At 38.0% G+C, this 27,601-nt stretch overlaps 2 protein-coding genes across 2 annotated transcripts; both read left to right on the plus strand.

Annotated features, from left to right (window-relative positions):
* Positions 1 to 4,543: 4,543 nt before the first annotated feature.
* LOC120635574 lies at positions 4,544 to 4,900 on the plus strand. Its single transcript, XM_039906586.1, has one exon. The coding sequence runs from the start codon at positions 4,544 to 4,546 to the stop codon at positions 4,898 to 4,900; it is 357 nt and encodes a 118-aa protein (XP_039762520.1).
* Positions 4,901 to 8,837: 3,937 nt separating this feature from the next.
* On the plus strand, positions 8,838 to 23,155 carry LOC120635575 (protein split ends-like). The gene is made up of 3 exons (XM_039906587.1): positions 8,838 to 8,873; positions 9,997 to 10,024; positions 16,578 to 23,155. The coding sequence occupies exons 1-3, from the start codon at positions 8,838 to 8,840 to the stop codon at positions 23,153 to 23,155; spliced, it is 6,642 nt and encodes a 2,213-aa protein (XP_039762521.1).
* The last annotated feature ends 4,446 nt before the right edge of the window (positions 23,156 to 27,601 follow it).

Consider the following 27,601-nt stretch of genomic DNA (forward strand, 5'->3'; position numbering starts at 1 on the left):
CTCTCCCAAAGGAACCAAGCTTAATGTCGGGATAAAAAGTATCCTATATTACTTCTAACACTTCCAAGAATATGTGTACAAAGTTTCATGAGGATCGCTTAAGTAGTTTTCGCGTGAAAGCGTAACAAACAAACTTACATTGACTTTTATAATATTAGTAGGGATAGGGATAGGGATTATAGATATATATATATATTTTATTTATTTGTATAATTTTTAAATCTTATTGATTGAACCACCTAATTTTTTTCTTTTTTTTTTCTTTTTTTTTTCTTTTACTCCTTTGGTTGCCTGGAAGGTATTTATATCTCTGTAACTTCTATTGCACGCCTCATAAGCGAAGCGTTGAGGTTGTGCTCTACTCTCGACATTTCAAAAAAAGCAGTTTTCTCGAAACTGAAATTGATTTTTTGTTATTTATATTGCACTTACAGGTTAATTTGAGTACACTAATATCAAGTCAAATAATTTGTCAGGCACATAAAATACATTTCAATAACAATTTTTTTGTTTAACATAGTAAATAATAACATTAAACATAATCTTTTCTGGACGTCCGTGTATGGACGGGTGTATGTGGCATCAAAATTGGTCGAAAAAATGATCGTATCGGAATAATTTTTTTTTAATTATCTAAAGTAACACACGACATAATTTCTTAGTTAATATGAGCGTTCAATTCACTGTCGTTAAATTTCCATGTAATTATTTTTCTTTGGTGTACAATAAAAGTGTATTCATTCATTCATAACTTTTTTTTTTTTTTCTAGTCGCAAGCAAAATTACTGGTGCTCTGACTGTCGGTGCTGACGGTGGTAATATAAATAATCCCGCCAGCACTGAGATTGGTAAAGCTAGCGACCTGACAGGTGGTGCTGTCGGTGCCAAGAAAAGCCTTGTTGGCGCTCTGATAAGCACTGTTGGCGGTGTTACTGGTAGTTTACTTGGTGGTACTGATGGTGGTAAGGAAAGCAATGTTGCTAGCGGTGTGATAAGTGAAGTTAGTGCTCAAAGCAACGATGACAGCGATGGAAGCGAAACAGATAACGATGATTCTTTCGATTACGGGTTCTCACTGGATGATGAAGAATATTTCAATATTTGAAATATTCTTCATCATCCAGTGAGAATCCAGTAAATGATCAACTTGAGAAAAAGATATTAGAAGAGTATAATGCATCAGATGAGTAATACGCTGGACTTATACATAAAAGATAATCTAAATGCTGATTATATTCAGAGTAAACACGAAGAGAGAAAATATCTATTGTCTTTTTACACGCTTTATATTAGCTTCACTTGTATGTTTGTTTGTAGCCGACTTCTTTGGGTGCGAGTTTGACCCAATTTAAACGGTCAGATTTCTTTCAAACTTTGTAGACATATCGAGGACCGATGACAATACACTAATCTGAAAAGATTATTCCAATTTTCACTATAAAAATAAGATTTTATACTAATTACTACAGCGCCATCTAGACCCAAATGTAAAAAACCTATGGCGTTCGCGTACCTAACAAATTCCACAGAAATCATTAAGCTACTAGATGGTAGAGGGCGTTAGCTGTTACTTTTTAATGGCCTGTTTTAAATAATGATTAGAACTTGCATTTCGAGAGACGGGCACACTGAATAAAAAAAAAAAATTTTATCTATATTTTATCTCTTTAATGGTGGATAGGTTACCGATTAATTTTGCTCTAATAACAATAATAGATCAAGAAAAACTAAAAAAAAATCGCTATTATGAATAAGCTAAAAGAAAGAAATTAGTTTAGTTTTTTATACCAAGCGTGTTTTTTTTGATGTGTGATTTGCGTATGATTGTCATAAGATTTATGTAAATGTTATTATTTAAATAAATGTTATTATAATTTGTCTGCTGTTGTTTTGTCTGGTGTTTTTATTTCCTCATCATCAACCCTTTACCGACCCTTAACGGGGCACGGTTCTCCTCTCAGAAACAGAAGGGTATGACCGGGGTCCACCATGCAGTATAAGTGCGGATTGGTGGACTACACACACCCTTCAGAGCTCCATGGAGAACCCTCAGGCGTGCAGGTTTCCACACGATGTTTTCCTTCACAGCAAAGCAAGTTATATTTTATTGCTTAAAAAGCCCAAAACACTGAAAATTTAGAGGTGCGTGTTGGGTAGCTCAACATTAACTAAACTAGACTGTGAGATGGTGATAACAAAAAAAAAACCTGGCTAAGTTTGTTGTCGGCTCTTCTTAGACCAGGGCGCGTTTGGAACCCTCCTAGCTTTAAAAAGTAGTTACAAAGATATAAATACATTTCAAGAGAGTACAATTTGGTGGCCTTATTGCTACATAGCGATTTCTTGCAGGCAACCAATGGCGTAAAAGGAAAAAACATAGAAAAGAGGTAGGTGGTGCAATAAATAAGATTTAAAATTATTCATATAAATATATATAAATATGTTACATATAAATACAAATAAAATATATAACATAAATACCTATATAAATATATAACATGTAACTTGTTAAATGTATGAACTTTTCATAAGTGCCTGTGATAAGGTCTTCTTACATGAATAAAACATTTTTGGTATTCAGTTCCACCTCAGTTCCCCAGTTTTTTTTTTTTTAATTCAGTATACGCTGTATTTGTATCTATTTTTATATCCTTTTAAGAGTGTCTGTTTGTTTGTTAGGTACTTACCTATTTCCGGCTTAACCAGCTAGTCTGAGAACGCGAAAGTGTGTATTTCTTAAAAAAAAAAAAATTGGTTGCCTGTAAAGTCGGTATACGGGCGAAAGTTTTACGTGACAACGACTTTGAGTGGTAAAATAATTTTAATGTGAATATTCATTCGTATAGTAGGAAGAAGGATGAAATAATAGTAACAATTTAAAACATTTATTTATACAAAGAATTATATTTAAAACATTAATTTATACAAAGAATCTCGCACTGAATTTCATATTAACAAAATTTTATTTTTACCTTTACACATACATACGTATTTATATACAAATATACATACAATAACTTGCAATACATTTGCGTACAATGAAACAGCGTTTACTACAAAGGGACGCGTGCCTTTCACTTTTTATGTCTGTCTCTCTCGCTCTTAGGCGGGCGCGTGCCTCTCACTCGCTCTCATTGTGAGCGCATAACGTGAGCGGAGCGTAACGCAGTTTCTTGAAGTGTCACCCGGCAAACCAATTTATAAGACGTTGTCACGTCAAAATAGTTCAACGGCTACATACCACGAAAATATTATGGGATTTGTCGATATTTCGACCAGTTGCAGTTGCATGTCACGGGCAGAATCTAACTGGGTAGTTAGATTCTGTCCGTGTGTGCTCCTTCAGTTCGTGAAATAGCAACACAAAAGAACACGCTTTCTGTTGGTATTTCACGAACTGTTTGACATACTGCACTGACAACGTCAATTTGAAATTAAAAAGCTGTCCGATGCTTTCTCGTTTTGCATAATTCTACGACTGGATTCCACACAATTGTTATTTCAATTCAAATTCAAATTCATTTATTTCAAGTAGGCCTACTTTATAAGCACTTTCGAAACGTCAAGTATGTATGTTTGTGTGACTCTACCACCGGTTCGGAAAGCAGATTCTACCGAGAGCCGGCAAGAAACTCAGTAGTTGCTCTTTCAATTGTGAAGACGGCTTTAGAAATAAATAAATAAATAAATATACTAAGGCAAAACACACATCGCCATCTAGCCCCAGAGTAAGGATAACTTGTGTTATGTTTACTTTGGGGCTAGATGGCATATAATATTTTTTTATTTTAAATTTTTCTATATGTTTATATGGTGTACAATAAATGTGCGGGACGATAGGCGTGAGCGGGAAAGAGACAGGGCGTCACCCACTGAGTTCGTTAAAGTCAATATTTCGTGTGTTTTAATTTTAATCTAACCTGTAAATAGTTTTATTTTATAGTTAATAATAGAATTTAATATGTAATAGCACTTTAGAAATTAGCATATTTAACAATAATTGCCTAAATGTAACCCTTCGTGATTGGATCGAAACAACGCCCTCTGATTGGCCGAGAAACAGAACCAATCAGAGGGCCTGACATTTGTGGAAAAATTAGTATAAATACCGCACCCGTTTGTACGCCGGGTTAAGTTCCCAATGGCAAGCGGTAGCGGTAACACAAGAAAGAAGAACTACTAATAAAGAAACAAGAAGAATTCTCTGGAGTTTTCCTTTTGCGATTACTATCCAACCAACCCAGCAACAGTTTTATGTACAGAAGCGTACAATAAAAGTGTATTAATTATGCCTGACTTCAGTGGCGTGCATAGAGGGTATGCACAGGGCACGCAGATAATATATAATGAAGAAAATCTCCAGTACGAGTTTAAAAAAAACTTAAGGATAGGCATTGTAAGAGTTATAAAAAGCCTACCCTCAAGTATTTATAACTCGTACTGGAGATTTCCTTCATTTTGTATCTTCTGCATACCCTGTGCATACCATCTATGCACGCCACTGCATGACTTAGCCCCAACTGAGATTGCTAGGGCACTCGAAATGCGAAGAAATGGTCAAACCTACAGAGTGATATCCAGAGATCTTCGTCGACCAGTTTCAACGAACCATCGCAGTATCCAACGGTTCAGGGAGACCGGTAATGAGCAGGACAAGGCAGAAAAAGACGCACTTCGAGTAGGGATGATCGTTTCATTCGGCTTCGTGTACGTAGTTTGTTTGACGGCCGTGCAAGCCCGACATGAGTTAGACGCAGTGCGGGGTGTAACCGTAAGTGAGCGTACAGTACGAGGAAGGTTCGAAGAAGCTGGTTTGGGATCATTTGTGCTCGATGTAAATCATCGTAGAAACAGGTTAACTATTGCTCAGGAACATCGACTTTGGAACGCGGACCAATGAAGTAAGGTATTGTTTAGTGATGAGTGCAGAATTCTCTTAAATCAAATTGACGGCAGGCAAAGAATATACAGACGCAAAGGAGAACGATACATTCAGACAAATGTTGAAACTATAGTTGCATACGGTGGTGGATCAATAATGGTTTGGGCGGCCATTTGTTTGGGAGCTCGCACAGACTTTGTAATGATTGACAGGGGAGTCTGACTGCAGACCGCTATATCAGAGAAGTTTTAGAAGAAAATGTCGTACTGTTTACTCCATATATCGGTGACGATTTTGTTTTTATGCAGGATAATGCTCGGCCGCATACCGCTCGGGTGACTCTCACACACAACTCAACTTAATGATATGAATATCACTGTTATGGAGTGGCCGGCGAGATCACCGGATATGAACCCTATAGAGCACGTTTGGGACTTGCTGAAAAGAAAAGTTAAGTCCAGAATTCCAGCTCCTGCCAACGTGGGTGAACTGCGAATCGTCGTAGTTGAGGAATGGCGGAGACTATCCCAGGAGACCATCGATAACATCATTCAGTATGCCTAGACGGGTAGAAACTTTAATAAGCACGTGGAGGAAATACGTGATATTAATCACCATTTTTCTAATTTAATTAATTGTTATTTTAATATTAATTTTCACTTTTACCGGTTGCAGGAAAAGTTCCATTATGTACCATTTTTCACAAATAGCCTTTACTCGCAAAATCTGTTATCTGCCAGATATTTTATGAAATAGTTGATAAATAGTTTTCAAGAAACAATTAAAATTATATTTGTTTAACAGCCTTGATATAAATACGACTGCATTATCGATGCACCTTAGTCCTACATGGACTCTAACGATGCAAAGATACCTCCCGGCCTCTTAGTCGTTTATCAAGTGCTAACAAAAATATTAACGTCAATTTTGACAGTATAAATATTAAGGTAAGCTTATAGAAAAGTTCTGTAATAGTATAAAGGGCTACGTAATCGATAAAAAATTTGTATGTGAATAATTGCTCGAACCAGGTTGCTCTTCTAATAATTTTAAATGACAATGTGATATGTCATTTAAAATTATTAGAAGTTATAATATAAGTATAAGTTATCACAACTTAAAAAAACACCCGGCTAAGTTTGTTGTGGTCTTCTTCTTAGACGGACGCGTTTGGAACCCTCGTAGCTTTAGTTTTAAGTTTACGAATATGGTTATCGCCATCATCTCACTACCGTGTAATTCTCATGTAATGTACGCATCAGAAGTGCCACTATGGGCCTACTTGAATAAAGATATTTTTGACTTTGACTTTGATAATTTTTATCACCAAATTCAGCTCAGTTCTTTTGCGAGAGGGGATGAAAGTGTTTGACGATTTATCTCGATAATTCTGTCAATGTTAACTGATTTTAATAATTCTTTTGGATAGATCAGTTTCGTTTTACCCAAATTTCGTGAAGATCTGATGAATATGATTGGAGATAGAGGACAGAACTCCTCAGCGGAGAGCAGCAAACCCCTCAATAAACGCTTAACAATACTGAATCAGTAACACACATGATTGCATGATATCTTTATTATCAATTATTAATAACAGTATAATTGACATTAAACCTTAATTCTATAACTGTTTAATTAAATTCTAATATTTATTTTAAGCTTTTAACTGTGCCTCGCCGCGGTGGTTTCGAGGAAGTTTTAGATTTTATTTAGTTTTAAATAGTTTATTTTAGGTTATATTTATATTTTAAAATAAACGGCTCTCCGATAAGTATAAAAATTATAAAATATGTGTCATTTCTTGTTTCAAACGTGTCTCATTGTAATATGGATACCAGATGGCGCTACAGTCGCTATAAGACTGATGTGAAACGCATATACTAATTTCGGCATCGACATAAAATTGCAATTATAATAATTTAACTCAAACATAATAATTCAGATTCATTAAAGGAATAAAAATAATTTCGACAAATTTTATCGCAATGGCGCGGCGGGGCGTCATGTAATCTCTTATGTATGTACAAGAAGCAATTAATAAAAAAATAAACAATAGTACCCACAGTAGCCCACAGATCATAATCGACCCATCAACGTCCCACTGGTTCCAACGTCACAAAGGCTTCCTTTTCCACTGTATGAAAGTTTCGTAGGTCAATTTTCGCTAGATTTTGTCAAAATAGTTTATTCACTCGCGATTAGTGCCTCGATTACTATCTACTATTACTCTATTTTCCAATTTAAGCTGATCATTTTAAATTATTAACCAACCAAACAAGTGAAAATATTAAAAAAAATTATTCACGGAAAAGGTCGCGACGGCTTTTTTCGCGGGCCAAGGTAAACCGATATACAGCCAGCATCGTCCGCTGTTACCGCCTATATTGAAAATATTATAAAGGGAATATTTTCATATTTAAAATATGTATATAACTAGTTATGAATTGTCAGTAATTTGATAACATTAAACGTTCATTTATTACAATTGAGAATGTGATATTTGTTCATTGAAGGATATATCTACATTTATATGCATAAAACCTCTTTGTTGGATAAATAAAAGAATGTGTATTACCCGGCTAAATTAAAAATGGTCCATCTTCATTTCAGTGAGGTACAAACTTAACTTAATCGGGACATCATAAATAAAATACAAGTGCGGTAATGTTAAATAAAACAAACGTGTCTAATATCTTTGATTGTGAGCCGTATATCAATGTCATAAGGTCCACGTTACGAGCAAGTGTAATGAAAAGTAAATAAACACCTACTTACGTAAATAACTCAGGTTACCTTTAATCTATTTAAAAAAAATCCTCCAAGTGTAACTCTCCATTATTAATAAGCAATTTATTGGGAGACAATAGAAGGGGATGTGTGCACAAGTGCAAATCAACGAATTCGAATAATAAGTTTACGCAGATGAAATGCAAATATTATATTCTAATTAATATTCTTCAGTGCGTGTGTATGTCACTGGGAACCATATTTTGTCTTAACAGTCCAAAAGTGCGTATACAATCTTCTGTAAAAAAAGATAAAAACTCAGGTTTTTTTAATGGATTTTTCGGCAACGGAAATACATAATCTGTGAATATAACAACAGTCCAACAGGACTGTAATAGGCCATGCATGTTATTAATGATTTTGTAAGATGGCAAAATAATCATCGTATACAACGTGTACATGAAAACCGAAATATAACTTCACAGTCTTTAGGCGATTTGCACTATTAGTCAATTAACTAGGATATTATTAGGAGGATAAACTCTAAATGGAAAAATCCCTTTATGGAGCACTGGGTTGGTGTACACACACACACACACACACACACACACACACACACACACACACACACACACACACCAAGTGCTCAAGAGGTACTTACCTTAGGAGATTCCTATTTTTTATTATTTATAGGTTTGGCCAATTTTAGTTTATAATATAGTAAATAAGATAATTTTTATTGTTGTAGTTATAGATTTTTATCTGAATTAAACGTTATTATTATTATTTATTATTATATATTATTTATTATTACGTTATTATTAAATTATTAATATTATTTACTGTCTCTGAGACTTATCTGTGTAACCGAAACGCTAAAAGTTTCTGAGTAAACCACTGCCACAGTTTTTACTAAAAGATACAGCCTTAACTCACTCTATTAGGTCACTTTATAAGCAACGCGTCGCCTAACAGGTTAGCCCGCTACCATCGTAGACTGCATCATCACTACCATCAGATCACCAGTCAAAGGCTAACTTGTAGCGGAATAAAAAAAATGTATTGATGATGAAGACATAAGTTAAAATAGCAAAAAGTTGCGTGAAACGACTAGTACGATTTAAATATATAACAAATATTTACACAGATTGTTTCATTATAGTCTTTTTCGGTATAAAATGGGAAGAAGTCAAACTGCGCTATCATAGCTGGTAATAAGTCAGCAACCATGCGGACTCTATTAGCTGCCTCTGTGGCACTTCTGGTGAGTATTGACCATCATATTTAAAGCCAACTAACTGTTGTCCGCGTTTATTACGTGTTTTTATATGATGATGGAAATTAGTGATATACGACTAAGACACCGGGAGGAATCTTTGCATCGTTCTAGTCCATGTAGGACTGAATTTATGGAGGGTAGAGGAGAGTCATCTTATATGGGAGAAAAGTTGAAAAAGTGTCCAGTTGTATGCGCTAAATAACAGTCCTCAAAAATCCTCCACAATGGCGCTGGTGGATGCACAGGGTATGGTATGAATGTAGCAATCGTAGATGAATTGAAGTATGCCGAGTTAAAAAAATTAATGTCATTATCGACTAAAGTAGTTAATTATTGAGAATTTCAACAACTTACGTTGTCCAAATATTGTGGTAAATATAACCTTACTTCCTTGTTTATTTTTCAAGCCTACTCTAACAATATTTGGTTTGGCGCTTCTTTTAAGAGTTACCTTGATGCAAATGTGGCGCCATCCTAATTTAAACATTTTGACGACACTTTTTTATATACACAGATGATCCTCCTTACCTCTACCCTCCATAACTGAATTGTATAGAAAATGCGCCCGTATTTATATCAAAATACCCACCAACTCGATGGTCATGAACATAAGTTTAATTATTTACCCCACTTTATAAAATTAACGTAACATTAGACAAAGAAAAACAATCATAGGTAGGTATATCACTAAAAAAAATCGTTAATTAAATAAGTTTTCACCGCCGTTTTTCTATAAAAAATACACATGCAACTGCTACGTTTTCCATGATGAGAAACTATACAACAATGAATATTGTTAGCTTTGCAATTTAGTTGCACAGTTGTTGTGGCGGACGCCCGCCATCTTGAATATTGGTAGCGAAAAGCAATACCTACGCTTTGAATTTAAACTCAGTTTGTTGTTGTAATTATTATTTATAGGGACTGTTTTTTGCCAAAATAAATAAAAAATAATTGTAAACAAAAACACTAGTGTGGAAAAGAACAAGACTCAGAACTAAGAAAAGTCAACTTTTTCAGCAAATGTACTAAATAATACGCGCGTTCAGACCTTACATATATTATCACTTTAAATAACACTGTTTATGTTTTTTTTTTTTTTTTTCAGAGCCTGGTGGCTTTAGATGCTTCCCCGTGTGAGTATACCTTTGTGTTATGCATTCCTAAGATAAATAATTAAAGCCAGTTGCATATATATATATATATATATATATATTTTTAAATTTCTTTATTCATTTAGGCCTATCAGAGGCGCTTATGAAGCGTTCATACATATATGTTTAGTTAATTGTAAGGGGATGGTGATAACTTCGTTCGCAAACTTCAACCTAAAGCTACGGGTTCCAAACGCGCCCCTGGTCTAAGAAGAGCCCACAACAAACTTAGCCGGGTAATTTTTTTTGTTATCACCATCTCACAGTAATTTTATATTAAACTATGAAGCTAGAGCAATTCTCACCCAAGCTTTTAATCGTTTAAGTAATCCTTAATATTTTAATAGGATATTTCTCTAAGCTTAAATGAGGGGCTTGCTGCTGTCCGCTGAGGAGTTCTGTCCTCTATCTACAACCACATTCATCAGATCTACACAAAGTTCGGGCAAAATTAAACACATATTGTACGCTACGCGTATACAACCCGTTCTTACCGCTCACTCAAACTCACTTCATTCCATTCATTTCCTACCTACTCTAAATCTGGTCTAGCCAATAGCAGAGCTCGCGTTATGAGTGTACTGGTTGTACACGTATGCCCATTGGCCCCGGCCGATAGTGAGTTGGCAACGAACTACCGACGCGAACGCCGTTAATCCGAGCAAAGAAAGGCATTATTGTTCTAATATAACCAATATCGAACAACCAAGTTAATTCGACACGGTGAAGTTTGGTGAAGTGTGTGAGACGAGTATACCCAACATCAGCAACAGAAGGGAAACGTTGTATCCAGACGGCATTGCGTCTCCTCCCTTCAAATAAGCAGCGAACTAGCCAACGGAAACCCGGTCTGGATCGCCTCGGTACAACCGGTAAGTAACTGCCCTTTGTCTAGACCAGTTTATCATCAAAACCAGAATCTGTCCGTTATATCGGTGGAACATCAGCCTAACGATAGTGTTCCAAACCCAGTGTCATCACCGGATCTCAACGACAAGATCCGTGTGGTCACACATATTATAACTAATATCGTCAAACACTTTCATCCCCTCAGGGAACCGAGCTTAATATCGGGATAAAAGTATTCTATATTACTTCTAACACTTCCAAGAATATGTGTACAAAGTTTCATGAGGATCGGTTAAGTAGTTTTTGCGTGAAAGCGAAACAAACAAACTTACATTGTCATTTATAATATTAGTAGGGATAGGGATAGGGATTTATGGCGCCTCAAATATACAAATTACCAGCGTCGCTAGCCGACAGAAACATGAATTAAAACAACTTATAAAACCTTCATAGGTCCATTTCAAAACGACGACTCAGGTTGATTGAGGCAGGGCAACTATGCAGGATGCGTTCTTTGCATGAGGGCTACCTACTTGGTTCAATTCAATTAAAAGTTATATTTATTTATTATTTATTTATTAGCTTTTCAAGGAAAACAAACAGTATTATTACACATAAAAGTAATGCCGTATTTTTGTATCACATAAACCAATGAAGTTTCCACAACTTGGTTATACATATAATACGATAACATCAACCACAATTGCTTAGGAATAAGTACCAAGCAAGCAATTATTATACAAAAAAAGAAACAAAAAAAAATTTTATTAAAACAAAAATGAAAACAAAAATGAATGACAAAAACTTTAAAGCTATAGTACTTATTTTGTCATAATAAATTTTCTAAAAGTGCCAATTTTGACATGAAAAATGTCCGTCTCACAATATTTGTTGTTAAAAGCATTGCACGCACGAGATAAAAAGTTATATAAAAAAAATAAAAATCCGAAGGACGAATTCATATTTGTGGAAATAATCGCGTAACATAGCGTACGAAGCGCTACGCATCTTCGTTTCTGATCAGCACCGCTGGAATGCCCTTCCAGCTTCCATTTTCACCAGTATCTACAATATGAGTACCTTCAAATCAAGAGTGAATAGGCATCTTCTAGGCAAGCGCGCTCTATTTTAGGCTGCATCATCGTGATAAACGACTAAGACAGAGGCATCTTTGCATCGTTCGAGTCCATGTAGGACTGAGGTGTATCTTTTGCTTTTTTGCTTTTTCGGAAGGACACTTGCCGATAACCACCTAAGGGGTTGCTACGGCGTCACCGGGGGAGTGGGGCGAGCGCGAAAGCTCGCCATGAGAAGAGCCCCAGGGCTCGACGACATCGGGGGGAGTATGGGAGACGTCGACCCGAGGGTGCCTCCTGCGAGGACTCGGACCTCGGCTCGGTTCGACGTTAATCTGACTGTTGGTGTACTTTTGGACTAATCATTGTTTAGTCCGAACGCCCCCGTGACCGTGGTAAGGATCCACGTCCGGATGACGTCAGAAATCGGGGCCCTCGTCTTCGCCGGCGAAGACGCTGTGTATGTTGCGTGTGTGTGTGTTGTTGGGACACGTTGTCGGTAGTTATTTTGTCGTCAGGGTCGTCAAGGAAATGCTTCGGACGTCGCCGCTTTGGTTCGACGTCGGGGACGGGGGCATAAGTGGACGCCTCGACCACTAGGGGGTTGGGGTGTCGGACTGCATTTTCAAAGTAGGTCTTTGATAATGTTTTCATGTACTGGGCTATGGTGGGAAGATCGAGGTCTCGGTGGAGATCTACGTTGCGCATGAACCACGGACTGTCCGTGGTCATACGCATAAATTTGTTCTGCAGGACTTGAAAGCTCCTGTAGGAGCTGTGAGGGCGATGGGCGAATACGACGCTGGCGTATGTCATAATGGGACGTATGCACGTTTTATACAAGGTTACCTTGTGACGGAGGGATGAGGTGTATCGATAATGCAGTCGTATTTATATCAAAATACCCACCAACTCAATGTCATGTACATTGGTTTTTAATCAAATATAATTTTAATTGTTTCTTGAATACTATCCATTACCTATTTAATAAAATATCTGGCAAATATGAATTTATAGTTAATTATTTAACCACTTTATAAATTTACTGTAACAATCGCGTGGTGTGATTGCAGTCAAGCGCTCGTCTATAAACATAAAAAAAGTAGTTAGTATGAACGCTCCATAAGTGCCTGTCATAGGCCTACATAAATAATGAATTTTTGAATTTGAATTTGAATAAGACATTAAATTGGGAAAAATTGATGACATACATGAAGACTATTTTTTTATAATTTTTATTAGTGTTTTTACCTACACTTGGAGGAATTATCTTAAATGCATATAAACATTTTCGGAACCGACAGGATTTGAACCTGCGACTCTCGGGCAATCGCGGCCTGAGCGCTTTCACCAATTAAGCTACGGCTCTCCTACCGTCGATGCCGAAATTAGTATATGCCTTTCACATCAGTCTTATAGCGACTGTAGCGTCATCTAGTAGGAAACGTTGCAGTTTCGATCTACTTTTTTCAAAGGTCCATATTACCCGATTGCCCGAGAGTCGCAGGTTCAAATCCTGTCCGAAAATTTTTATATGCATTTTAAATTTATAAAATAAATGAAGACTATACTATAATATCGTTCTTTTTTCCTACTACAGTACTCGGACTTGACCATGGAATTGGAGGTTCTCCAAAAAGTGAGTACACACTTTTTTTTTTATCGTGCATTGTATTAGGGTCTTACAGAATCTCTGCCATCGCGACCATAGTGTATCATCATCACATTACCGGCCCACTACAGAGCACGGATCTCCTCCCACCAGAAGGGTTTTAGGCCGTAGTCCACCACGCCGGTCCAGTGCGGATTGGTGGACTCCACACGCCTTTGAGAACATTATGTAGGCATCAGTGGCGTGCATAGAGGGTATGCACAGGGTATGCAGATGATATAAAATGAAGGAAATCGAGTACGAGTTATAAATACTTAAGGGTAGGCTTTTTATAACACTTACAATGCCTATCCTTAGGGTTTTTATAACTTGTATAGGTAAACTTATAATTTAATATCATATGCATACCCCGAGCATACCCTCTATGTACGCCACTGGTAGGCATGCAGGTTTCCTCACGATGTTTTCCTTAACCGTTGAAACAAGTGATATTTCAATTACCTAAAACGCACATAACTTAGAAAAGTAAGCGCAGCTGCCTGGCGCAATGAGTTACCCTTCTGAGGCCGGGTTCGATTCCCTCGACTGGATTTTTTTTGTGAGATGAACATTATTTTGCAGATAAGTCTCAGAGACAGTAAATAATGACGGCCGATTGGCGCAGCGGGCAGCGACCCTGCTCTCTGAGTCCAAGGCCGTGGGTTCGATTCCCACAACTGGAAAATGTTTGTGTCATGAACATGATTTTTTTTCAGCGTCTGGGTATTATATTATAAGTATTTTTGTATGCTATTTATAAAAAATATTCATCAGTTATCTTACTGCACATAACACAAGCTGCGCTCAGTTTGGGACTAGATGCGCGTTTAGAACCCTCGTGGATTTAGTTTTAAGTTTACGAATGTGGTTATCGCCATCATCTCACTACCGTGTAATTCTTATGTACGCATCAAAAGTGCCACCTATGGGCCTACTTGAATAAAGATATTTTTGACTTTGATGGCGATGTGTGTATTGTAGTATATACAGTTATGTCAAGTCCATTCCAATCCAGAATATAATAGAACAGATCTTCATCTGCATAATACACCCGGTTTTCATTAATCTTATGTCTTTAAACGAGCTATTCTTGTATATATATACAATTGGAATCTCGGAATTGGCTCCAACGATTTTCATGAAATTTAGTATAAATGCGGTTTCGGGGGCGATATAATCGATCTAGCTAGGATTCATTTTTAGAAAATGTCATTTTATTCGTGTTTTCCGGGATTAACCGATTTGGTGCAGACGAAGTTGCACAGGTCAGCTTGTATCATTTAATTATCAAGTACAAAGACACAGTACATTTTAAACTTGCTTATGGATTCCAGTCCTTAATACTTCCATCTATTCCAAATCCGGTTTTGTTGGAGCTGTACTGCTCTGAAAGTCTTTGCCTCTCCACATGAGGCGTGCTTAATAAAAAGTCAGCTGCTTTAATATGTCTTACCTATATTAAACTCGCTCGCATGGTCGCTAACTATGGGCCTCATAAGAAGGCTCAGAGTCACTCAGCGGACGATGGAGAGAGCTATGCTAGGAGTATCTCTACGTGACGTAATAAGGATTACTTAAACGATAAAAAAGCTTGGGTGTGAATTGCACTAGCTTCATAGCTAAATAAATCTACTGTGAGATGGTAATAACAAAAAAAAATTACCCGGCTAAGTTTGTTGTGGGCTCTTCTTAGATCAGGGCGCGTTTGGAACCGTCGTAGCTTTAGGTTTAAGTTGGCGAACGCAGTTATCACCATCCCCTTACTATTATGTATGAACGCTTCATAAGTCCCTGTGATAGGCCTACATGAATAAAAAAAATTTGAATTTGAATTTGAATTTGTGATCAAATCATAAATGAGGAGATCCGTAGAAGAACTAGAGTTACCGACATAGCTCATCGAGTCGCGAAGCTGAAGTGGCAATGGGCGGGGCACATAGCTCGGAGAACCGATGGACGTTGGGGTCTTAAAGTGCTGGAATGGCGACCCCGCACCGGTAAACGCAGCGTAGGTCGGCCCCCAACGAGGTGGACAGATGAAATCAGGCAAGTCGCTGGGAGACGCTGGAGGCAAGCGGCCCAGGACCGTGTATTGTGGAACTCCCTACAAAAGACCTATGTCCAGCAGCGGACGTCTATTTGTTGACATGATGATGATGACAATGATATTAAACTTCTTCGCTTCTGTCCTATTAATTGTAGAAAAATATAATTACAATTAGTAAGCACATAATAATAATAACAAACTGACATTAATATTTACAAAAAATTATGCCGTCTAAAAATGCTGGCGCTATTGCCCCTTTGAATTGCTAGACTTGGCCGTTGGGCTAAATAAGCGCCAGCTCTTTGGTCACCAGACGTCAAGACCAATTTTTGGGACACGATGTTAATAAAATTTTTAGTGTCCGAAGACCATTGGCCCAGAGTCTCAAACGCAAGCGCCGCAAAAACGTAGTCATTACAAATAACGGAGTATTTACGGCGCTTAAGCATTTGAGCAGATTCGGCAGCTGCTGCCGCTTTTTGGTACTAAGAAGTTTGCATGTATAATTTGTAAATTTTTAATTTATAAAACCCCCGACTATCAATAACGCGTGGGTAAATAATCCTTCTAGTCAAGCTATCTGATTCAGTACTCATTTTTAAAGAGTTATTGAAAAATATGTCATGCGCCATTTTGTGGCGACGGCATTCTTGGTCCGATTTTCATCAAACATAGCTTGAAACAGTCTCCACTAAGTCACCAAACCAAAGAAAAAAAACAATCGCAATCGATACACTCGTTCGGGAGCAGCGATACCACAGACAGACACTCAGATACTCACATGCACACAAACACATACACACAAGCACGTTAAAATTATAAAACCCCGTTGTTTTTGCGGCGTGGGTTAAAAATTAAGACCTCTCTTCGCAAAAGTTGTTTGGAGCCTGTTTACAGAGTTTTTACTTACAGGTTGCTGCAAAACGGGGAAAACAACCGGAACCGGAGGACCTTCTGGCGGTCTTGGCGGCCTTACTAGTGTTCTCGGTGGCAAAAAAAGCAACCTTGTTGGCAACCCGATAAACAAAGTTGGCGCCCTTACCGGTGGTGCGGTCGGTGGCAAAAAAAGCAACGTTGTTGGCAACCCGATAAACAAAGACTGCACCCTTACTGGTGGTGCAGTCGGTGGCAAAAAAAGCAACCTTGTTGGCAACCCGATAAACAAAATTAGCGGCCTAACTGGTGGTGCAGTCGGTGGCAAAAAAAGCAACCTTGTTGGCAACCCGATAAACAAAGTTGGCACCCTTACTGGTGGTGCAGTCGGTGGCAAAAAAAGCAACCTTGTTGGCAACCCGATAAACAAAGTTGGCGCTATTACTGGTGGTGCAATCGGTGGCAAGAAAAGCAATCTTGTGGGCGGTCTGATAAGCACTGTTGGCCGTCTTACTGGTAGTTTACTAGGTGGTACTGACGATGGTAAGGGAAGCAACGTTGCTGGCGGTGTGATAAGCAAAGGTGTTAAAAGTGGTCAAAGCAACGATGATTATATTGGCATTAAGAAAGCTAAAGATCTAGAATATCAAAAGGCCTTGAAAAGCAACGATTTGAAATCACAGGGTGGTCAAAATACCTCTGGTCGGGATGGTTCTAGTAACAGTAGAAAATCACCGTGCGAACAAAAGAACTCTAACCGCAACTGTAAAAAAAGCAATTTGAAATCAAAGGATGGTAAAAAACCCTCTAGCAATAGCCAGAATAAAAGCGTTTGGAAATCACAGGGTGATCAAAATAACTCTGGTCGCGAGGGTTCTAATAACAATGTAAAATCACAGCGTGATCAAACGACTTCTAATCGCGACGGTAAGAGTAACGATTTGAAATCAAAGGATGGTGAACAGAGCTCTAGCAACAACGACGGCAATAGCGATTGGAAATCACAGGATGATCAAAATACTTCTGGTCGCGATGGTTCTAGTAATAGTGAAAAATCACAGCGTGATCAAACGACTTCTAATCGCGACGGTAAAAGTAAGGATTTGAAATCAAAGGATGGTAAACAGAGCTCTAGCGACAGCGACGGCGATAGCGATTGGAAATCGCAGGGTGATCAAAATACTTCTGGTCGCGATGGTTCTAGTAATAATGAAAAATCACAGGGTGAACCAAAGAACTCTAATCGCAACGAAGGTAGTAACAATGGCAAATCACAAAATGAAGAAAAAAATTCTAGGAGTGATGGTGGTAGTAACGATTGGAAATCTCAGGATGATCAAAATAAGTCAATTCGCAACGATAAAAGTAATGATTTAAAATCACAGGATGGTGAACAGAGCTCTAGTGACAATAAGGATTGGAAATCACAGGGTGATCAAAATACCTCTGGTCGCGATGATTCTAGTAATAATGGAAAATCACAGGGTGAGAACTCTAATCGCGACGGTGATAGTAGTGAAAGTTGGAAATCACAGGATAAGCAAGAATATCAAAATAACTCTAAACGCACAGCCGATGACAGCAGCAGTTTGAATGTCTCTAGTGATAAAGATTATCAAAAGAAGTCTAATCGCGACGGTGATGCTAGTGAAAGTTGGAAATCACAGGATGAGCAACAATATCAAAAGAACTCTAAACGCACAGCTGATGACAGCAGCAGTTTGAATGTCTCTAGTGATAAAGATGATCAAAAGAAGTCTAATCGCGACGGTGATGCTAGTGAAAGTTGGAAATCACAGGATGAGCAACAATATCAAAAGAACTCTAAACGCACAGCTGATGACAGCAGCAGTTTGAATGTCTCTAGTGATAAAGATGATCAAAAGAAGTCTAATCGCGACGGTGATGCTAGTGAAAGTTGGAAATCACAGGATGAGCAACAATATCAAAAGAACTCTAAACGCACAGCTGATGACAGCAGCAGTTTGAATGTCTCTAGTGATAAAGATGATCAAAAGAAGTCTAATCGCGACGGTGATGCTAGTGAAAGTTGGAAATCACAGGATGAGCAACAATATCAAAAGAACTCTAAACGCACAGCTGATGACAGCAGCAGTTTGAATGTCTCTAGTGATAAAGATGATCAAAAGAAGTCTAATCGCGACGGTGATGCTAGTGAAAGTTGGAAATCACAGGATGAGCAACAATATCAAAAGAACTCTAACCGCACAGCTGATGACAGCAGCAGTTTGAATATCTCTAGTGATAAAGATTATCAAAAGAAGTCTAATCGCGACGGTGATGCTAGTGAAAGTTGGAAATCACAGGATGAGCAACAATATCAAAAGAACTCTAAACGCACAGCTGATGACAGCAGCAGTTTGAATGTCTCTAGTGATAAAGATGATCAAAAGAAGTCTAATCGCGACGGTGATGCTAGTGAAAGTTGGAAATCACAGGATGAGCAACAATATCAAAAGAACTCTAAACGCACAGCTGATGACAGCAGCAGTTTGAATGTCTCTAGTGATAAAAATGATCAAAAGAAGTCTAATCGCGACGGTGATGCTAGTGAAAGTTGGAAATCACAGGATGAGCAACAATATCAAAAGAACTCTAAACGCACAGCTGATGACAGCAGCAGTTTGAATGTCTCTAGTGATAAAGATTATCAAAAGAAGTCTAATCGCGACGGTGATGCTAGTGAAAGTTGGAAATCACAGGATGAGCAACAATATCAAAAGAACTCTAAACGCACAGCTGATGACAGCAGCAGTTTGAATGTCTCTAGTGATAAAGATTATCAAAAGAAGTCTAATCGCGACGGTGATGCTAGTGAAAGTTGGAAATCACAGGATCAGCAACAATATCAAAAGAACTCTAAACGCACAGCTGATGACAGCAGCAGTTTGAATGTCTCTAGTGATAAAGATTATCAAAAGAAGTCTAATCGCGACGGTGATGCTAGTGAAAGTTGGAAATCACAGGATGAGCAACAATATCAAAAGAACTCTAAACGCACAGCTGATGACAGCAGCAGTTTGAATGTCTCTAGTGATAAAGATTATCAAAAGAAGTCTAATCGCGACGGTGATGCTAGTGAAAGTTGGAAATCACAGGATGAGCAACAATATCAAAAGAACTCTAAACGCACAGCTGATGACAGCAGCAGTTTGAATGTCTCTAGTGATAAAGATTATCAAAAGAAGTCTAATCGCGACGGTGATGCTAGTGAAAGTTGGAAATCACAGGATGAGCAACAATATCAAAAGAACTCTAAACGCACAGCTGATGACAGCAGCAGTTTGAATGTCTCTAGTGATAAAGATGATCAAAAGAAGTCTAATCGCGACGGTGATGCTAGTGAAAGTTGGAAATCACAGGATGAGCAACAATATCAAAAGAACTCTAAACGCACAGCTGATGACAGCAGCAGTTTGAATGTCTCTAGTGATAAAAATGATCAAAAGAAGTCTAATCGCGACGGTGATGCTAGTGAAAGTTGGAAATCACAGGATGAGCAACAATATCAAAAGAACTCTAAACGCACAGCTGATGACAGCAGCAGTTTGAATGTCTCTAGTGATAAAGATTATCAAAAGAAGTCTAATCGCGACGGTGATGCTAGTGAAAGTTGGAAATCACAGGATGAGCAACAATATCAAAAGAACTCTAAACGCACAGCTGATGACAGCAGCAGTTTGAATGTCTCTAGTGATAAAGATTATCAAAAGAAGTCTAATCGCGACGGTGATGCTAGTGAAAGTTGGAAATCACAGGATGAGCAACAATATCAAAAGAACTCTAAACGCACAGCTGATGACAGCAGCAGTTTGAATGTCTCTAGTGATAAAAATGATCAAAAGAAGTCTAATCGCGACGGTGATGCTAGTGAAAGTTGGAAATCACAGGATGAGCAACAATATCAAAAGAACTCTAAACGCACAGCTGATGACAGCAGCAGTTTGAATGTCTCTAGTGATAAAGATTATCAAAAGAAGTCTAATCGCGACGGTGATGCTAGTGAAAGTTGGAAATCACAGGATGAGCAACAATATCAAAAGAACTCTAAACGCACAGCTGATGACAGCAGCAGTTTGAATGTCTCTAGTGATAAAGATTATCAAAAGAAGTCTAATCGCGACGGTGATGCTAGTGAAAGTTGGAAATCACAGGATGAGCAACAATATCAAAAGAACTCTAAACGCACAGCTGATGACAGCAGCAGTTTGAATGTCTCTAGTGATAAAGATTATCAAAAGAAGTCTAATCGCGACGGTGATGCTAGTGAAAGTTGGAAATCACAGGATCAGCAACAATATCAAAAGAACTCTAAACGCACAGCTGATGACAGCAGCAGTTTGAATGTCTCTAGTGATAAAGATTATCAAAAGAAGTCTAATCGCGTCGGTGATGCTAGTGAAAGTTGGAAATCACAGGATGAGCAACAATATCAAAAGAACTCTAAACGCACAGCTGATGACAGCAGCAGTTTGAATGTCTCTAGTGATAAAGATTATCAAAAGAAGTCTAATCGCGACGGTGATGCTAGTGAAAGTTGGAAATCACAGGATGAGCAACAATATCAAAAGAACTCTAAACGCACAGCTGATGACAGCAGCAGTTTGAATGTCTCTAGTGATAAAGATTATCAAAAGAAGTCTAATCGCGACGGTGATGCTAGTGAAAGTTGGAAATCACAGGATGAGCAACAATATCAAAAGAACTCTAAACGCACAGCTGATGACAGCAGCAGTTTGAATGTCTCTAGTGATAAAGATGATCAAAAGAAGTCTAATCGCGACGGTGATGCTAGTGAAAGTTGGAAATCACAGGATGAGCAACAATATCAAAAGAACTCTAAACGCACAGCTGATGACAGCAGCAGTTTGAATGTCTCTAGTGATAAAAATGATCAAAAGAAGTCTAATCGCGACGGTGATGCTAGTGAAAGTTGGAAATCACAGGATGAGCAACAATATCAAAAGAACTCTAAACGCACAGCTGATGACAGCAGCAGTTTGAATGTCTCTAGTGATAAAGATTATCAAAAGAAGTCTAATCGCGACGGTGATGCTAGTGAAAGTTGGAAATCACAGGATGAGCAACAATATCAAAAGAACTCTAAACGCACAGCTGATGACAGCAGCAGTTTGAATGTCTCTAGTGATAAAGATTATCAAAAGAAGTCTAATCGCGACGGTGATGCTAGTGAAAGTTGGAAATCACAGGATGAGCAACAATATCAAAAGAACTCTAAACGCACAGCTGATGACAGCAGCAGTTTGAATGTCTCTAGTGATAAAGATTATCAAAAGAAGTCTAATCGCGACGGTGATGCTAGTGAAAGTTGGAAATCACAGGATCAGCAACAATATCAAAAGAACTCTAAACGCACAGCTGATGACAGCAGCAGTTTGAATGTCTCTAGTGATAAAGATTATCAAAAGAAGTCTAATCGCGTCGGTGATGCTAGTGAAAGTTGGAAATCACAGGATGAGCAACAATATCAAAAGAACTCTAAACGCACAGCTGATGACAGCAGCAGTTTGAATGTCTCTAGTGATAAAGATTATCAAAAGAAGTCTAATCGCGACGGTGATGCTAGTGAAAGTTGGAAATCACAGGATGAGCAACAATATCAAAAGAACTCTAAACGCACAGCTGATGACAGCAGCAGTTTGAATGTCTCTAGTGATAAAGATTATCAAAAGAAGTCTAATCGCGACGGTGATGCTAGTGAAAGTTGGAAATCACAGGATGAGCAACAATATCAAAAGAACTCTAAACGCACAGCTGATGACAGCAGCAGTTTGAATGTCTCTAGTGATAAAGATTATCAAAAGAAGTCTAATCGCGACGGTGATGCTAGTGAAAGTTGGAAATCACAGGATGAGCAACAATATCAAAAGAACTCTAAACGCACAGCTGATGACAGCAGCAGTTTGAATGTCTCTAGTGATAAAGATTATCAAAAGAAGTCTAATCGCGACGGTGATGCTAGTGAAAGTTGGAAATCACAGGATCAGCAACAATATCAAAAGAACTCTAAACGCACAGCTGATGACAGCAGCAGTTTGAATGTCTCTAGTGATAAAGATTATCAAAAGAAGTCTAATCGCGTCGGTGATGCTAGTGAAAGTTCGAAATCACAGGATGAGCAACAATATCAAAAGAACTCTAAACGCACAGCTGATGACAGCAGCAGTTTGAATGTCTCTAGTGATAAAGATTATCAAAAGAAGTCTAATCGCGACGGTGATGCTAGTGAAAGTTGGAAATCACAGGATGAGCAACAATATCAAAAGAACTCTAAACGCACAGCTGATGACAGCAGCAGTGTGAATGTCTCTAGTGATAAAGATTATCAAAAGAAGTCTAATCGCGACGGTGATGCTAGTGTAAGTTGGAAATCACAGGATGAGCAACAATATCAAAAGAACTCTAAACGCACAGCTGATGACAGCAGCAGTTTGAATGTCTCTAGTGATAAAGATTATCAAAAGAAGTCTAATCGCGACGTTGATGCTAGTGAAAGTTGGAAATCACAGGATATCAAAGATCAGTCATCCCCCGTTGGTTGTGCCCGCGCCAGTGTGTCAACGTCTGATGAATAAACGTTGGACTATTCTATAAAGAAAAAGCTAAAATGCTAATTAGGAGGCGTTCATAAAATACGTGAGATGTTTTAGGGGGGGAGGGGTCAAGTCAAATCTCATCTAATCTTACGTTGGAGAGAGGCCCCCCTCTCTCTCCTCAAATATCTCGCCATTTTTCGCGCGAAACAAAAAAAATTATACTATGTTGTTGATCCATTGGTCTTTTTACAATAAATAAATATATAAAAAGAAACCCACATTTTGAAAAATCTCACGTGAGATTGGGGGTTGGGGGAGGTGGCAAATAAAATCTTAAGACATCTGGGAAGGGAGGGACAGAAAATTTAAAAAAAAAACTCACCTTATTAATGGACGCCCTATTATATACAGAAAAAAAAGATGAGAGAAAATATGTTTTTAAGCAACTGGCAAATCTGCTTGAACTCGTGCCGATTCTGTTTTATACAATTTTTAAACTAAATTCACGTTAAAGATCTAAAAGTAGTGCAGTCTTTTGCAATTTTTTTTGAATACGATTGTACTATTTTTAAACCTGCAAAGAACAGGACAGCACTATTTTGAAACCTACAAATTAAGATTCTGTTGTATACATTTTTTTTTTTAATAAATGCAATTTAAAAATCTAAAATAATGCAATCTCTTTTGTAAATTTTTGTGGAATGGGGTTGCATTATTTTCAAACCTGCCACTTAAGTTTATTTTGCGAAGTTGTTATCAAAAAAATTGGCACGAATTTAGACATAAACGGCAACGTGACAGTTTTCTGGTTGATACTCATTTCCTTGTTTTGGTTAGGTCAGTGCTCTAACCACAAATCGAACAGCGTGCCATGACTTGGGACTTAAAACACAAATGTTGAAGACATATTTCAAATCCAGCATACAGATAAACTGCCACTGCACATATGTTGGGTAAGAAGAGGTTAAATAAGTTCCAGCCAGCTTCAGCCGAATCAAGTTGCTGGACAAAAATTCAAAATTCAAAAAGGTTTTATTCATGTAGACCTTATCACAGGCACTTATGAAGCGTTCATACATTTAACATGTTACACTAATGTTAGGTGATGGTGATAACATTCGTTAACTTAAAACTGAAGCTATGAGGGTTCCAAACACGCCCTGGTCTAAGAAGGGCCCACAACAAACTAAGTCGGGTTTTTTTTTGCTATCACCATCTCACAGTCGATTTAAAATTTAGCTATGAAGTAAGAGCGACTCATATCCGAGCTTTTTTATTATACTTGTAATTTTTAATATTAAAATAGGATTTTTCTGTAAGAAGGCTGGCTTCCCAAGGTCTTGAGTAAAGGTGCAAAGGATACACCACCCCTTTATCGCTAGGACCAGGAGATCACAGATTAAGCCACGTTGCGAGAACGAGCTCATGATTCAAGTGAGCTTAAAACCCCGTTCTTTTCTTTCTGTATACATTAACTGGTACATCGTATATATTATTTGCGTATAATTGTTCTAAAAATTAAATTCATGTTACTGATATTATGTACTAAAAATAAATTGTTTTATAGTATATTATTGCGTTGTATTTAAATAAATGATATTTTTATTTGTCTGCACATATCCGTCTGGTGTTTTTATTTTATTGTCATGATCCCAACCATTAAAGGGGAATTGTCTTATCCCAGAATGAGAAGAATTCAGGCCGTAGTCCACCACGCTGGCCAAGTGTGAATTGTTAAGCTTCATACAACTTTGAGAGCTCTATAGAGAACCTTCAGGCATGCACATTTCCTCACGACGTTTGCCTACATGATACGGAAAAACCCTGACGTCAAATTATAAAAATTAATTTCTTTAAAATATTTGTCTTGGCAGGTTTGAAAATAGTGCAATCCTATTCCAAAAAGAAATTGTAGAAGACTGCACTACTTTTTTTTTTGTTCAGCTATGGAACTCTCTCGCCTTTCAAATTAGGCGCGCGCAGTCACTACTGATTTTCAAGAGACTCCTTAAAAACATTTTATGCCACCCTATTTAGTTATTTTTTTTTTTACTTCTGAGTCACTTTTCTTTGTGTTGCAGGCTTGTACTTTTTATGATATAATAATTGATATACATATTTATTTTTAATTTGGTAACTGCTCTGCTCTTGTGTATAACATAACCCTTAAGTCTGTGTTTTTTTTTCCCCTTTCCAGTGTTGGGTTGCTTGGCAGAGATCGCTTTTTAGCAATACGGCCATTGTACCTGTGTTTTATTGTGTTGTTTTTGTTTATAGCTTAATTTCTGTTAGGTATACAATAAAGTGTATTTTCATTTTATTTTCATTTTCATTTAATTTCATTTTTAGATCTCTAACGTGAATTTAGTTAAAAAATTGTATGACGCTCATTCCTTGGGGGCTGGGAAGGTCACTTGTGTGGGATGCAACTAGTGTCGATACTCTAGCTGCATCACACATCCAGGCCACCTCGTCAATGGTGGGTGCGGCTGCTACCAGTGCCGAGCAGGCCAAGAGGCGTAAATATGAAACCTGGATAGCAGCTTCATTTTTGTGCCTTTTGGAGTAGAGACTTTGGGACCGTGGGGTCCGGAGGCACGAGCTCTTTTCAATGAATTATCGAAAAGGGTTATCGAGTCTGTAACACTCCGGCTACGACCCTTCCCCCGATCTAAAAATGAAATGAAATGAAAATGAAAATAAATTATACAAATATATATATATATATATATATCTATTATATTATTTATATATTTGTATAATTTTAAATCTTATTTATTGCACCACCTACCTCTTTTCTATGTTTTTTCCTTTTACGCCATTGGTTGCCTGGAAGAAATCGCTATGTAGCGATAAGGCCACCCGATTGTACTCTCTTTATATGTATTTATATCTTTGTAACTACTTTTTTTCTGTGGTGTACAATAAAAGTGTATTCATTCATACAAATTGGACTTGATAATAATTAGTTAGTGTGAAGTCTTGTGCCCTTGGTATAGTGCTAAATAACCCCGGATTGGGGTTTTTCCCAACTACTGCTGCGGAATAATACTTCGGCTGTCTTGTTGGTCCTCTACGTTCCACCTACTCTCCACAACAGTGCAAGGTGTTTGCGCTTGCTACTGCGGAGTAAAACTACGGCTGTCGTGTTGGTCCTCTACGTTCCATCTACTCTCCGCAACAGTGCAAGTTAAGTGGTGGTAAGTGCCGGATGCGGGAATCCTATGAGCGTGCGAGAACCCACCTAAATTCTTAAATACTAAGTAAATGGTAGAAATCCTTTTGTGCCAATAAATAATCTGTAACACTAAAGGCTTACGTTGTTTTCTTTAAATAAACCACAATGTAACAAGTCTACCGGTGATCCTAGAGCGGGCCAACGAATTAGTTTGGCCATCAAAAAGGGCAATGCTGCCAGCATCTTAGGAACTGTGCCTCGCTGCGGTGGTTTCGAGGACGTTTTAGAATTTATTTAGTTTTACACATATATTTTATTTTAGGTTATATTTATAAAACAAATATTTTAAGGAATAAATTATTTTATTTCAAAAATTCGTTTATTTATGATCATAGTTATGCCTCGAGTTTTGATGAATGATTGATTTACAAACGTTACGTTCTTCTTCTTCTTCTTCTGCTTGCGGCTCAGGTTCGTCTGGTCCCTGGTGTCACGTCGACCGGCTACGATCTATTGTGACGCCGCTGTCTAGATCTCCCAGCAAGCGTTGGTCGCCAAAAAGTAACGTTACGTTACTGACATGACCAAATATTTATTTTGTTCTTAGTTCAAATATAATTCCATTAAGTAAGCACATAATAAAAACGCTTATGTTGAGTCGACCGTTATAGTTCCGATCGTCGTTTCAGTCAATGGTCTACTCGCGAAAAGCTTCGACTAACATCTTAAGAAGCTTCCGCTTGGTTGTTGGATCAAGGGCCGGATACAGAAGGCAGTAGTCCTTGAAACGGCGCGTATTGTGAGGAGGTTCCTCACTCTGGAGCCCTGACCGCCGGTTGCTTGGGCATTCAAAAGCCCCGCAAGCGGAGGGTGGATGTTTTTTTTTTATAAAATTTCGTAGAAAGAGAAGTAAATAGACGAATGGTTGGCGTGCGTTGGTCTACGGACACGATAAATTTTATTAACATCGTGTCCGTAGACCATGGGCCCAAAGTCTCTCTCTCAAGTTGTTAATAACGGAGTATTTACGGCGCTTAAGCATTTGAGCAGATTCGGTAGTTTCACCCTTTCGGGACATACTCGGTAAGTGAGAAACTGCCGACGTATTAACGCAGGTCGCATCGACCACGGTAGTATAGTCATACCGTTTGGTAAAAGTCACAAGTCATTGTCAAAGTCAAAAATATGTTTATTCAAGAGACCCATAGTTGGCATTTATGCTGGCGTGTATAACATGAAAAATGTGTACACGTTAGTGAGATGAGGGCGATAAGCATATGCGTAAACTTAAAACTAAAGCTACGAGG

The sequence above is a fragment of the Pararge aegeria genome, chromosome 27 (assembly GCF_905163445.1).
Source record: "Pararge aegeria chromosome 27, ilParAegt1.1, whole genome shotgun sequence".
NCBI classification, from domain to species: Eukaryota; Metazoa; Arthropoda; class Insecta; order Lepidoptera; family Nymphalidae; genus Pararge; species Pararge aegeria.